The sequence below is a fragment of the Athene cunicularia genome, assembly GCF_003259725.1.
Source record: "Athene cunicularia isolate RWA chromosome 14 unlocalized genomic scaffold, athCun1 chr14_part1, whole genome shotgun sequence".
Classification (NCBI taxonomy): domain Eukaryota; kingdom Metazoa; phylum Chordata; class Aves; order Strigiformes; family Strigidae; genus Athene; species Athene cunicularia.
The window spans coordinates 9,463,414-9,477,190 of record NW_020799118.1 but is presented as its reverse complement, the minus strand read 5'-3'; the positions used below and the strand labels follow the sequence as shown (position 1 = coordinate 9,477,190).

Below are 13,777 nucleotides of genomic sequence, written 5' to 3'. Positions count from 1 at the left end.
TAAATATGGCTTAAAAAAAATTCTAGTAGAAGAGCAATGTAATAACTGATGTATAATTCTTTTTGTACTTGAGCCTAGTCCCCTCCCTGTGAGGAGGTCACCAAGAAGCTGGAGCCAGGCTCCTTGCTGAGGTGCACAGCAGGAGGATGTGAGAAATGGTGATGAATTGAAACAGAGTTCTAGCTGAATATGAGGAAGCCGTTTTTCACTGTAATTAAGCACCAGAGTGCATTACCCGAGGAGTGTGTGGAATCCCCGTGCTCTGGAAGGGTTTTCACTCCCAAATGGAGAAAGCCACCTCACCTGGAGCCAGCACTGGTGGAGCAGGAATGGGGACAGGATCCTGATTTCTGCATGGCCCTGCTTGCTCAAACTGCCCACACAGTGTCTCACCTTCATACGATTCTCAGAAATGTCTCTAATGAAAGCTTATTGTGGTGTAAAACTCTTATCTCAAGAGTTGGTCTGGAGACCAAATTTAATTTTTTGTTCTTCAGACACTGAACTTCTCCCTGACGTGAGGTGAAAGAGATCAGCTGCACACATGGAGACAACCTGAAATGTGTGTACGAATATCAGAGATGTGCTTGGAGGGAATTGCAAGGAGCATGGAGCCTGAGCTTTTCTGTAAACAAAAGTAGAGATTTTACTTGTGGACATGACTGGAGGACATCATGATTCCTCCAGATATTACTTTTACAGCAGAAATTATCATGAAAAATAATTACTTAATATCTTATTCAAGGGTAAAACTACTACCTAAACTAGCTCTGCTTATTTAAGTAGTAGATAAAGATTGTTTTCCCATATCAGTTCTTATAGTGTACTTGTTCTTTCCTATTAAAGCACACCTATTCCTACAGCATTTCCCATTTACCACTAGCGTCCTTACAGGAATAATCAGTTAGGAAGGGTCTAATACAAGACCACGTAAAAAAATCTTAAAATCTTGTAAACTCAATCTAGTTTTTGTTCAGTGGTGACCGAAGGAAAAAAAGTTCTTTTAAATAAATTTGTTCTCTTTCTAAATAGATAACTAGCCAAATGCATTTCAAATATTTGTTCAACTGATCAAATATTAGTTTAGTTTAAGTTTAGAAAACAAATTAACTTAATGTTTGAAGAATAAGATGTTTTGTACCTGAACACTTTTCTGTGTCATTACTTCTGTGCCAATGACCCTACGTACTTTGGTCAAAATAAAAGATTCTTCTGATTAAAATTAGTCAGATGTTTTTGTAACTTGAATAGTTCTTTCTGTTGTGTGCATTCACATTAAAATAATGCAGTTGTTTGCTTAAATTCTAGTAGTTTCATTAGGGAAAGACCAGTCAAATTGTAGTGCTGTCTAATGCTGGTAATGTGGATTTTTTTCCTGAAGGAACTGGAAATAAAAAGAATAGTTAAAATTACAGTGCTTTGTTGGTCCATTGGTATTGGGTGAAATCAGTTTCATATGCCTATATGTAACATTTAAACGAGAAAACAAAGTTGTAAGATGGAGCAATTTTACAGCAAAGTTGAATAAAATTACTAAGCTTTGTTTACTGATCTTTTTTTTTCCCCCTCCCTGCAGAGAAGAACTAAACTATGGAAGGTCTTACTTATTTTCTTTTACCCTTTAGCTTATGAGAAATACACAGAAGTGTCAAATTTAAGTTATTACTTATGCTGTAGATACACTGATTCGCTGAGTTACTTTTATAGTAGCTACATATTTTTGTCAAAAAGATAACTTGATAGTTGAACATCAATTTGATTTTGATATAAACACATTTCTAAGTGGACGGGTTCAGAAGGCAGAGCAGCCTTCTGTCCTGACACTTAATAAAAACAGCTCCCAGGTAGAAATTTTCCTATATTTTTTCTTTCTTCTTTTTTTTTTTTTTTTCCCTTTTTTTTTCTTTTTTAGGGGGATTTAATTTAGATGTCTGATTACCTTTTATCTCAATGGCTGTGCCTCAAGATCTTGGTAGTATTTAAATCATCAGCATTAGATACTGTTCCTCTTCCTATTCTATTCTTGGAGCAGAAGCTCCTTTTCTGCACCATTAGTGTAAGATTTTCTACTAAGTAGCTATAATGTGAGTGTACTCAGAGACACATAGGCCTGTAAAATATGTTTTTGCATGCTTCCTATGACTAAGAGTTTTAAGCAGACCAAATTAATGATTTTGCAGTAAGATTTCAAATTCTCAGTTGTTTCTTATGATTGCGCTGTTCTGCTGGTAGTATAGCACATCACAGTGTGTATCCACCGTGAGATTACAGACTTCAGTGATTACTGTATGTTCTGCTTACGTAATTCTGAGCCTTTTTAAAGTTTGCTAGAGTTTCATTTTTAACAGGGTACTGCTGCTTGCTTTGCGTAATTGCTGAACTGAAATGGTGTCTTCAGACATGATGCAACTCCAAGAGGAAATGCAAAGGGAAGGACAGAGAATGGCAACACATATTGTTCTCATCTAACTGCCTTGACCACATCTTGTCATATATTTGTATAGTGTGTGAAGATAATTTGCTTTCTTTATGAGATTATATATCTTAATAAAGTTAAGGATATGGGTATATATTAGATAGTAACATTTGTTTATTAGCTAAATAATAAAAGTGACATTTTATTTTGAACTCAGTCATCATCTGTTAAACTACCAGAGCAGTTTAATAGGTGACTGCTACCATTACCCATCCCAGAATTCACAAGCAATTTTTGCATGTTTCTGATGTGTTTGTTGACCACTGATCAGTAGGTGGTAAATGAAGGGGATTTTCTTGCTCATTCTAAAATGCAGGAAGCACACCAGCAACTTCTCACTGTAGTTAGAACTTGGAAAGGCCAGAAGACCTGACAACTCCAATTGGAGTCTATCTGTTTCCCTGTTTCCTGACTATGCTTCACAGTTTTTGATGGGCAGGAAGTCAGTGTATATACTGAACAGTTAAACACAACAGCTCTAGCAGCCAGAGAACATCATCTAAAGGGAGAAACTAATGGAACAAATAATTGAACCTGAGAGGATGAAAAACAGAGAGGGTCTTCTCTTTTATTCTAATACTTTCAGTATTGTGAAAATGTGAGTTTTGTACACTGTAAAAATTTATAAATTGCTATGCTGGTTATCTGTTGACTTTTTATTATTATATTTATTTACTTTCTTGAGCCTGTCTGCAAGAAAAAATATTTGTATCAAAATTATCAAAAACCTAGTCAAGGTGTTTGGTCCATGCCGTTACGGTCTTACTGCAAATGCTAGCCCTCTGTGTAGAAGGAAGATGGTTCTACAGGATTCCAGTAGTCTGACTCTTGCCTAACACATTTTGAATAATAAAAATATGAAGCATACATTATTGGTAGTTTTGGGTTATATCACAAATTGGAAATCATACATTTAAAAATACCACCTTGTCACTTGCTTTCTGCTTTGCCTAACTTTGAGAAATAGTAGCTGCCTTCTGGGTGATGTTCTCAGATTCTGTGCTGAACATTAAGCATCCATATCTGAGCTACGAGCAGGGCGAGCTGCCTGTTCTTCATCTGGATGTGTTTCTGTTTACCTGCACTGTCCTGTGCTTTGCTTGGGGAGATGCCATTTTTACTCTTGACCATCTCTCTAAACACAGAACAGCTATTCCAGTCATATTACTTATGTGCTCAAGGGGTTTATGTCCTCTACTTCATTCACACGTTTACTTTGCCTTTGTTTCCCTTTCTTCCATTGCACTCTCCCTTTGTGGTATTTTGTGTGGTTTAGCACATCCATCAGCCTTTTTTTCCTCCTTGTATTACCCCATCTATTCCACAGGGTCCCCCTTCCTGCCCTGCAGTCTCCTCCTGTACATTTACCAGATACTCCTGATCTTTGTTCTTTCAGTTTTCCTTCTGGTCCCTCCTGCATATAGACATTAATTCTTCTAACTCCCTTCAGTTTCTTGTGCCTTATTACTAAAACATTTCCCACTCCTGCTGCCTCCTTCTAGTTTTTTGCAGCCTCTGACTGAGCTCACTGGAAATGTTGTCACCAGTCTTGATAACAGAACCAGACTCCTGGTGACTGGATGTACCCTTGTGCTTCATGGGAACAGCCTGAGTTCAGGCCCTCAGAAGCAAAAACTATGCTTTTTACCTTTATTGGGCCTCTGCTGTCATTTTGATGTTAGATGGAAATAACTGAAAGCCCAAAACCGTGCAATGCATGGCATCTCCTAAAAAGCAACAAATCCCAAAAGATCTGTGATAATTTGAGAGCTGTCAAGTTCATCATCCTTATATGTAAAAGGTAGGCTACACATAGCAACATTACGTATTTTACACTTATATTTATTACATTACGTATTTTACACTTATATTTATTTTAAGGAATGGTGTCTTCAGCCAGAGGCTGCAAAAAACGGGATCCCACAAGCTGCACAGCCACTTGCTTCCACCTTTCTATCACCTCCTCTTTTTGTTGGCAGAAGTATTCACAGTGAATCGAATTAAGAAACTGATTTTGTTTTAAAGTAACCTTTGGGGGGTGATAGAGAGGTTATTTTAACCCAGATGAGTTTACAAGACTCTACAAGCACTTGTGCCAACCCAAGAAAGAGGTGGGAGAAAATGGAGAGTGTGTCTTTTGGCAACAGTACTAACTTATGTGGGTTTAAATTGTTTCTGGATTATTACCTGAGATCCTTTTATTCGTAAGTAAAGATTTCTTTAGAGCCTAAACAGAAGTATTTGGTTGTGTAATCTTTCACTGTAAGCAAAATATACTATATCTAATTTATAAGCAAAATGTTTGTATTGCTGCAGTCACCCTGTGACTATATTTCTTCCAGTAAATTAATAATTCCTATTATATATAATGTGGATATTCTAGTGTAAGGTGGGAAGGGAAGAAATCAGAGTTCTGTGTAATGACATTAAGCTTTTAGGAGTATAGACAGCTTAAACGGACTCACAGCTGCTTAACATATGCCCTCTGCCTGAACTCATTCTATCACTTGGTATCTGACTTCTCTCAACATATAAAAAGTTGATGTGATTGATAGTTGGTTATGCAGTATTTGTCAGGGTGAACTGAATCAGTATGTATATAGATTCAAGAATGTAGAAAAATAAAGCTGAAAGAACAACTGACTTTTTTTCCATTCATGAAGCTTACTTAAAGCAACTCTTTTTGTTTGCTGGAGTTAGGGATTGCTGGTTATTCTAAGCAGCAATTGCTGAGTGATTTAGAGTACATCTCTGCTCTTTTGTTTGGATTTCATTTGTGAAACCATTTAGAGTTATAAACCTGTCAACTTCAGAACATTCTATGTATTTTGCCAGTGAGGGCCTCATGTATGGAGAATTTATATTTTTCTCTCCGTTTTGTGTCTGTTTGAATTCTCCAATATATATCACCATTCTTCTTTGGGCTGGTCATTAGAATAAGTCCCATAGCTTTTAGAGCAGCAGGAATCTTCAAAGTAATTATGAAATTGCATCTCATATTAGTCATTAGATAAATGAATGTGTAAGATCTGCTAACCACAATATCTCGCCCTTGGCCAAGCCTAGCGTAGCAGTGTAGTAATAGAAGGCTCTGCTGATGCTTAGAAACACATGAAATTTAGAATGCCTGACTCCAACTAGAAGTGAATCATACATGTAAACATTAGAAAGCACAGACCGGGACTGTTAGTTATGTTAATTACAGTAGTTAAAACACAGTATGGTACCTTTCTGAACTCTCAGATTCCCTAAAATAACTACCAGCTGGGAAATGAAAAATGTTATGCAAACTGTATTCCTACTACTTGGAGTTTTGCTCACTGTGTTTCTCTCCTGCAGAATTCCTCTGGCAGCTAAGCTCAGCTTTACAATGTGTAGAAGTTGTAGGGCCCAGGTCTATTGTAATTCTTCACAAGGCTTTTCTCTCATGGCCTTCCTGCTGGTTCTGTGTGCAGAAAACTGGAATATTGTCCAGGTGGTTTTATGTATTTGTTTATTTATTTATTTATAACGTGGATTTATTTATTTCAGATTTTCTATTCGTATTGTTTATAAGGTATGGTGGATTTAAGATATCAAGTACTTAATCACATAATATAAACATTGAAGTGTGAAATCTAGAATGAGAGAGGAGCTGTATCATCCTTGGGGACTGAACAGCATCATGGATAACTCTTTAAGGTTCTTTGATTTTTTTAAATTTTTTATTTCTGAGCAATGTTTTCACCTTGTTGAAGAACGCTGTCGTGTATGTTCTGCCAAGCACAACAGGGCTTTAGGCTTTGCTGCCGTATTTCCTGAGCTGCGGGCTCCCTGCAAGGGACGGGGACTGCAAAAGGCGGGATGCAGGAAGCTATGGCTGTCAGCTCTGTTTGCCATGTTGGGCCGTGCTCCTTGCAGCTACGTAGGGCAGACACATAAATGTGCAAAGGAGCTGACATGAAAAAATGTATACAAAACAAAATAGTTTGGGAATGTTTATCCAATTTGAGGCTCTAGGAGCTATAACCCTTTGTCCTGGTTTGAGTGAGTGGTGGAGGAGTTGATGTAAATATGAATACATACTCTATGAGAGGAGGAAATATAGTTCTGTGATTACTGTTGTGCTGAACACGTGCCTGAAAGTTAGGAATTTTTAAGCGGTGAAGTTACACAATTGGTTTAAATTTATGTTAACTTTGGGCAAGTTGCAAAGTTTGGCTTAAAACCGCCAACACGAACCATACTTCCTGTCATGAAAGTTGTCAAGAGCGTTTGATGAATCATATTATTATCTTACATTTCCAGTTGTATCCCAAGTCTAAAAAAAAAAAAAAAAAAAAAAAGTTATAAATGTTTTCAAAGCCAGGAAAAGTATGAATCATACTTTTGTTTATAACTCGAAAGTTAGAATTTATCATGGATTTGCACCTCTTATTGTTACTGGATGCCTGGTTGGTCATGTACAGTGGGAGATAAGTCAGTGCTTTAAAACTGCTTTGGAATTTTTAGAGTCGATTAATAGAAGTTTTTAAGGGTCAGCGGCAGATTTTATGAAAGCATTAAGGAAATGAAGAGTTCATTCAGAGAATCTGGAATAATCTTGTGCAGGAAGTACAATGTTTTGGTTTTGCTATCTTGAAAGAAAAATAGGTGTTGATCTTCCTGCCTTGTGTAATTTTTCCTGTTCTCCCTGACTTCCCATTTCAGTAACCATGCTGCCTGCATCACTGCCAGGAGGTCATCTCTCCAGTTCTACCTTACGAGCTTCCAATATGATTTTAGCTCCCAGTATTCCAAGAGAAAGTACTCATTTCTAAAAAAAGTTTCAACAAAGAAAGGAAAAATGAGAAAATGTCTTTGTCAAATGGGGTTTTTTTGTTGTTTTGAAGATTACAATTTTATTTAAAGTGTTTTAGAAAACAACTTTTAATCTTCAACAGAAAAGTATGGTATCTGCTTTCTTGTTTCACATTCATAACACTGGAATGTCTCATGTTAAGGTAGAATCTTTAGTTTGATTTTAGTTTGATTTTTCTGTTTCAAAGTATGTTGTATGGTTTGCAAGTAAAAAGAAATACAAAGCTTTTCTATTGCCATTCAGAAAAGAATTCTGAAATCTTGGCTTTTTTCTGGACTAATCAACTTTTTTAAAAAAAATTTCTTGAAGATCAGAATTTCCCCTAAGATGGACCTTCCATTTGTTATTAATTTCTCTCTTCTTTTGCTCTCCCGTTTTTCTGCCAAACATAAACTACTTCACTTTCAAAGCTTTGCCATCTATTCCCACTCTAGCCGTTATCCCATATGTGCTATGGAAATGCTGCCTCTAACAAGTGAAACATTCACCTTTGGCAGTTTGCATTTTCTAATGCCCATCTCCAGTGCTTTTTGCTGAGCTGCCCTGTGTGCAATGAAGGAGTTGCTTGTTGATCCTACCTTAAAATTTCCTTTTCTTTTGATCCCTGCAAAATTACATGATAACAGAACAGGTATGTGATAAACTTAATCCTTCTGTTTGTGGGTTGGTCCATGCTTTCTTGTATTTTAAATGTTATTCTGTCTGTAATTATCCACTCTATTTTATACCTATCTTTAAAATTATGTGGGCAACAGCCGTTTTCCGTTATGTTTATCTTTGGTTTATCAAAGATGTAAAATGTGACTTCTGCATGTGAAGCTTGACTTTGAAACTAACATGAGTTGTATATTCAATTCCACATATATATTTTATAAATGTTTAAGCTGCTTATTACTGAAATGTAGATTAATACAATGTTAGTATTTGTATCAATTCCAAAATAAGCAAACACCACCAACATCATGTTTTGTGCTGCTTTTACAGTGATATCCTTCAGTGTGGTCTGTCAAAATACAAACAGGTTTTATGGAGTATTTTTACTAAACAGTCAACAGGTTTTAATTTAGGGTCTTAAATCATAATTGTTTTTCAATTTTCTGCTCTGCCTCACAAAAGCATAATGAGGGCACACCTGATGCTATAAAAACCAGATGTCATTTCAGTATTCCAGGACTGTGATAAATTTGGAGATCTTAATTTTAGTATCATAGACGTATAGTTATCAAGGAGCTCACGAGAACAGAAAGCATGTAAAGCGTTGCTAAATAAATAGGATTTGGGAATGATTGCACTTTAATGTCAGGGACTTTCAAAATGCTGAAAATATGGATGGAATTTTGTTAAGGAATGCTCAGGAGACTATTTCAAACTGACAAGCAATATATTCAAATTCTTTCTTCCTACAAGCCATGTTTAATGTCACAATACTACTTGCACTTGATCACTGTGATTGGAAGAGCATCAAGCAGACCTGAAGGAAAGCTTGACCACGTAATTCGTGCGAACTCTTAGAAACATTACTCTTCTAGCTTTCTCACTGAGACAAAACTTCTTAAAACAAGATGTTCAGTGGGAACTGAACTGTACATGAGATACACATGGAGCTTTTTAATACTTGTTTCTTTAAACAGGTTCAAATTCTCCATACAGGAAGAATATGGAAACCATCTATATTATATATTCATATATATATACACAATAATGATAATTTCACAGAAATTGTCGCAGTCTATGTCACCCATCTCTGGTTATCACTGGGCATGAAGTCAAATGCAAAAATCTGTAATGTCCATCATGTTCATTCCTTATTTTGTGTTAAGACGTCTCTCTTTTCACAACCAAACTTAGGGTCCAATTCTCCATCTCCCAAACCATTTATCCTATTATAAAGCAAATCAAGTGTCAAGACATGAGTTGAGGTTGTTGATACCCTTATGCTCAGCTGTCATGGTATGAATGTGCAGGACATTTGAGGAGCTGCTTGTGTTCTGGGTGTAGCTGTGGATGTCTATTTTACGGTTGTTGAATCATGAAATGAACATGTTCTGCTAAAGAAATGAATCCTGCATGCTTCATTTTCTTGGGTGTCTCTTTCTGAGCCTTGTTCATCACGACTTAAAAACTGCATGTTCATGCATACATGTGCATGTACAGTTGAGTGTGTATAAATATATGTATGTATGAAATCCTGGAATATTTAGCTAGGTTATTTACAAGATGTTAGTACAGCAAACTGCAAGTGATGCTAGTTTTACTTAATAAGAAATTAATGACTACAAGTTTTGTTGAGGTTTGGGAGAATACAGAGGATGGGCAAGTAGAGTGTATATATATACCAGGACATTAACTCCTTCTAGCTATACATCCTGTTGAACTCTGGAGCTGAAGCTAATGACAACTTGTTGGTAAAGAGGTATGAAGCTTTTTATTGGTTTTGATGGCTTTTTTGTTTTTAGCAAAAAAATACCTTCCGAAGTAAAATGTAAGGATTCCTGTTTGAATTGTAAGGAAAGTCACCTTTGCTAGGAATTGATAACCATTTATTTTTAATTTAATAATTAGTCTTCTGCTTCACTAGTCTTTCCCATAGATGGGGAAAAATTTACCTTCTCCAACTATATGTTTAATTACGTTAAAATTTTGAGTCAGAATGGGTATGTTACAGATAAGCTGTCAATTTGAGACTAAGCAAACTGAATGTACTCAGCTGAATGAATCCAGTACCGTGAACATGAACTGTTGTAAATAAGAAAGGAGATAGCCAGAAGCTTTACAGTATTCAAGAAGTGTCAGATCATGTTAATTTGAAAGGGATGGCAACACTCTTTCTCCACCTGCGCAGACACAAGTATTCTGTTTCACTGAGGATGGGCCATCTGGGTCTTTATGAGACCCTGATGTTTGCACTTTTATTGTTGAATTTCAGCATTTTTGGAATAGCCATTCAACTTGTTTTGTAGAATCCCAGATCTTTCCTGTCATAAAGATTTAGGTAGGTGAGATTAAAGCAAAATGTTTGTCCTTCCACCTTTAAAGCAATTTCATCTGTTTTGTTGAGTGTTACAAAACCTGTTTTCAGAAAGCTCTTTTACCAGCATATGTTGCTGTAAGGACAATTGGGATGAACTATTAGGAACTCTTGACTATGGTGTAGATGTGATTTGTTGTTGAGGACAAAGTACTCCTGATGATATGGAACTATCAAGACTCATAGAAATGTGAGGAATAGGCTCCCATTAGATCTGTTTTGTTGTATCCAACTCAGCAAAGCAACATGGGATTCTTCCAGATCTCCATACTCTAAAGGAATTGTCTAAAGGACTGGGTCACCCTTCAGGGAATCTGCTTTAATACATTGGCATGACTGAAAAACTTTGACAAGTTTTGCCTTGGGGTATGACTGCTAGAATATTTGTATTTTGTCAAAACTTCTAAATGAAAAAATACTTCTTTTCTATGTTGCATGTTTAAAAGAACACATTCCATTAACAGTAAATGCTGTGGAAATTCATAACACTTAGCTTCTGAAAAATGCATCACTATGAACAAAAATACTCTGAATTCTGCTTTAAAGATAATATTTATATTTTCTGCTGTGGGAGTAATTGGGGAAGAATATAATTTGAGCTTGAGAATGTCAGTAAAAGTGATATGCACTGTTTAAGTCCACCTAAGCTTTCCTTGTTTGAAATTTTAAGTAAAGGCTTCAATGAATTCCTCTGCATAAGGATAAATTTAGCTCCAAGAGCAGTGCAAAACAGACTTGTTGATCAGTGTGGGAGTGATTGCTGTGATTCCTGACTATAAAGGTGCTGTCATTTCTGCAAAGGATCTGTGCAGGGGGAGGCAAAACATGGAACAGATTTCGAAAAGGTAAATCATGGGTCTGTGGATATACCCAAAAACTCATATGGGGCCATATTCTATTATGAATCACAACTTTGGTTTTTTATTGTAAATTATTGTTCTTTAATTACATCTTCAGCTATAATTTTGTGACCATTTTGTGTGAAGAACTCAAAACTGGACTGATAAAATCAGCTTAAAAGCTCCTTACTATTTAAATATTGCCTCAGCTATTTTCATAGCTTGATCATGCTTTAAAAATGCTTGAATTTCTGTACAAAAATAACAGTCCCTTACTTTTGGTCATGGTGGTGTTCTCCAGGTCACTCTTCAAGCATGTAGGTTATTTCCATTTTCTTGTGATGTGAAAATAATAAAACCACCCCAAAAAAGGCTGTGTTTCCCAAAGAAATGTGAAAATAATAAAATCACCCCAAAAAGGCTGCATTTTCCAAAGAAAGAGCACCACTGCACCTGCAGAAATATATATGCACTTATTATACTGAATTTCTGCATTCTGTCTGCTGGTACTGAAATGGAGGAGATGCTGGGAAGTCTCCTCTGCTGTCAGAGTCGTCCAGACTGTGTGCCCTACAGGTTTGGGATAATGAAACACTGAGTGGAAGTGGAGGCATCCAGTCCATCCCCAGACCTCTCTGGCAGTGAGCATGTGTGTTGCTGTCAACATTTCATGATGGCCAGCACAAAGGGGGCAAGCATGGTTGCTCTGGCTCCACAGACACCTATTTATAATCTGTTCCAGTGAATTCCTGCCACTGCTGAAAAAGAGATGTAGCTATCATCATTTCTGCTTGCTTTGCAAAAAGCAGGCTGTGATTTCACCCTTCGTGTCTCACTAGAAGTCTAGATAAATCATCTGAAGTTGGCCAGAAAACTTGAGAAGAATGTGATCTACAGCTGTGATCTGTGTCTTTCCCATTTTTATAGGGGTATCTGTATAAAAACGGCATGCATTAAGGTAACGGCAGAATATACACGTGCTGGGTAAGCCTGTGTTGGTCATTCCTACACGACGTGCCAGAAATCCCCGTTGGCTGTAGTCACGAGTAATTGCAAAGTTCTTTTTGACAAAACAATCAAGCTGCTGTAATTCGTGGTGCAGGTCAGCACATGGAACTTGGTGCAAGTATGTGCTGGATGTGGCTGCTATGGTGATTAAATACATAAATATAATAGATAAATATGGACCATATTAGAAATTCATTACTGGCACCGTCTCAGATGAGAGTCGGCTCCAGCGCGCGGGGTCACTCGTGTTTCCTTACGCGGAGTGGGCCCTCCTGGACGGGGCGCGTGAGCTCCTGGAGGGGCTAGGCGCACGCAGTGGCCCCATCCTACCTTGTCAACTAGCAAATTCAACGCAAAAACGGTAAACAAAGGGCTTTTGTGCATGTTTTATAGTTCAGTGAGGATTAGTGGCCCGACACGATTTTCAGATGGGCAGGCTTAGTGTTAGCTTGCCTGAGGTTAACGAGGGAGGACGCGGGGCAATCTGTAGAGGCTGAAGCAGAAAGGTCTTGCTCCGATTTCGGATGCGGTACAGAGAATCGTGAAAAGTGGGTTCAGCTTACCTGGGTCGGTGCGCCGGGCACGTGTTCCCTGCTCTGGCCGCCGTGGGATGTGGATCATGCCGATCTCAGGCTCTCACTCGCAGTCCTCCCCGCAGCTTCAGAGGGCCCCTCCGCCGTGGTGGACATCCTGCCTGGTCGTGGGCTCTGCCTGAATCAGATCCCTGCTTTTCTTTCCCCGCTCACCTTTTAGCATTCTCCAGCTGTAAAATCCATCCCTTTCCTGAAATGCAGAACGATGCACTTGTCCGATGAAGTTTTTCCAGGCGGGACTCAGATTCCAAACAAGCCTTTCATTTCCTTCGCGTGGGGGGGAGAGTGAAGGCAGGGAGGCGAAGGAAAGTGCTCGCTTCCTTTAAATCCCCACCAGCGTCTTCCCAGCGCTGGAAGTGAAGTAGCTTGTCATGGTGATCTTCAGAGTTTAACTTTAGGGGGGGAGGGAGAAAGTGGAAAGCAAACTGAATGCTGTAGTGGAGATTTCTCTCTTCCCCCACTGGGCCCCTTGCCGACTGTTTTTATTGATTTCAATCACTGGAGGCTAGCTGGCTCTCAGAAGAAACACTGTGTAATGTGTTCTTTCCTGGCTTTCATTAAAGAAACTCAATGCAGTGCGGTCACGCTGCCGAGCTCGCCTGGCAACCTGCCTACACCCTGTGGTACCTCTTTCATTGGAGGAGATCGAGCTCGTGGTTTGGGGGTTTTTTATTTATTTTTTTTTTTAAATTCTCCACCAAGGATTTCAAAACAGCCTGTGCTCTGCTTCTACCTCCTCTTGCAGCCTAAAGCCTTTTTAAGCTTCGGAAGAAATTGTCAGCACCCCTAAAGGGGACGACTTTGGTGGCGGTGAAAACACCGAGTGTTGCGACAGCCTCGTGCTCCTTCTATTAAAATTCCTCTGTGCGTTCTGGGGAAGGGTTAAAAGGGCTGTGTGTAAGCCACGGGGATGTGGATACAAATGATTTCCTAGGGGTTTCCTTTTTTTTTTTTTTTTAATTCCATCTTCGCCTGATTGGTTAACATGGTTTA

The 13,777-nt window shown here is 38.2% G+C and overlaps 2 protein-coding genes and 1 long non-coding RNA gene across 3 annotated transcripts in view; 2 read left to right on the top strand and 1 right to left on the bottom strand.

Moving 5' to 3' along the window:
• LOC113485509 overlaps window positions 1–1,176 on the top strand; it is an 85,306-nt gene extending 84,130 nt beyond the window's left edge. Inside the window, exon 3 of the long non-coding RNA XR_003399440.1 lies at window positions 498–1,176. This is a non-coding gene — a long non-coding RNA (uncharacterized LOC113485509). The remainder of the gene's footprint in view (window positions 1–497) is intronic.
• GPR146 (G protein-coupled receptor 146) overlaps window positions 1–13,434 on the bottom strand; it is a 51,849-nt gene extending 38,415 nt beyond the window's left edge. Inside the window, exon 1 of the mRNA XM_026858678.1 lies at window positions 12,755–13,434. The gene's annotated coding sequence lies outside the window, so the exon portion shown is untranslated. The remainder of the gene's footprint in view (window positions 1–12,754) is intronic.
• Window positions 12,811–13,777, top strand: part of C14H7orf50 (chromosome 14 C7orf50 homolog) — a 36,842-nt gene continuing 35,875 nt past the window's right edge. Inside the window, exon 1 of the mRNA XM_026859161.1 lies at window positions 12,811–12,888. Coding sequence (XP_026714962.1) covers window positions 12,811–12,888 — 78 coding nt within the window. The remainder of the gene's footprint in view (window positions 12,889–13,777) is intronic.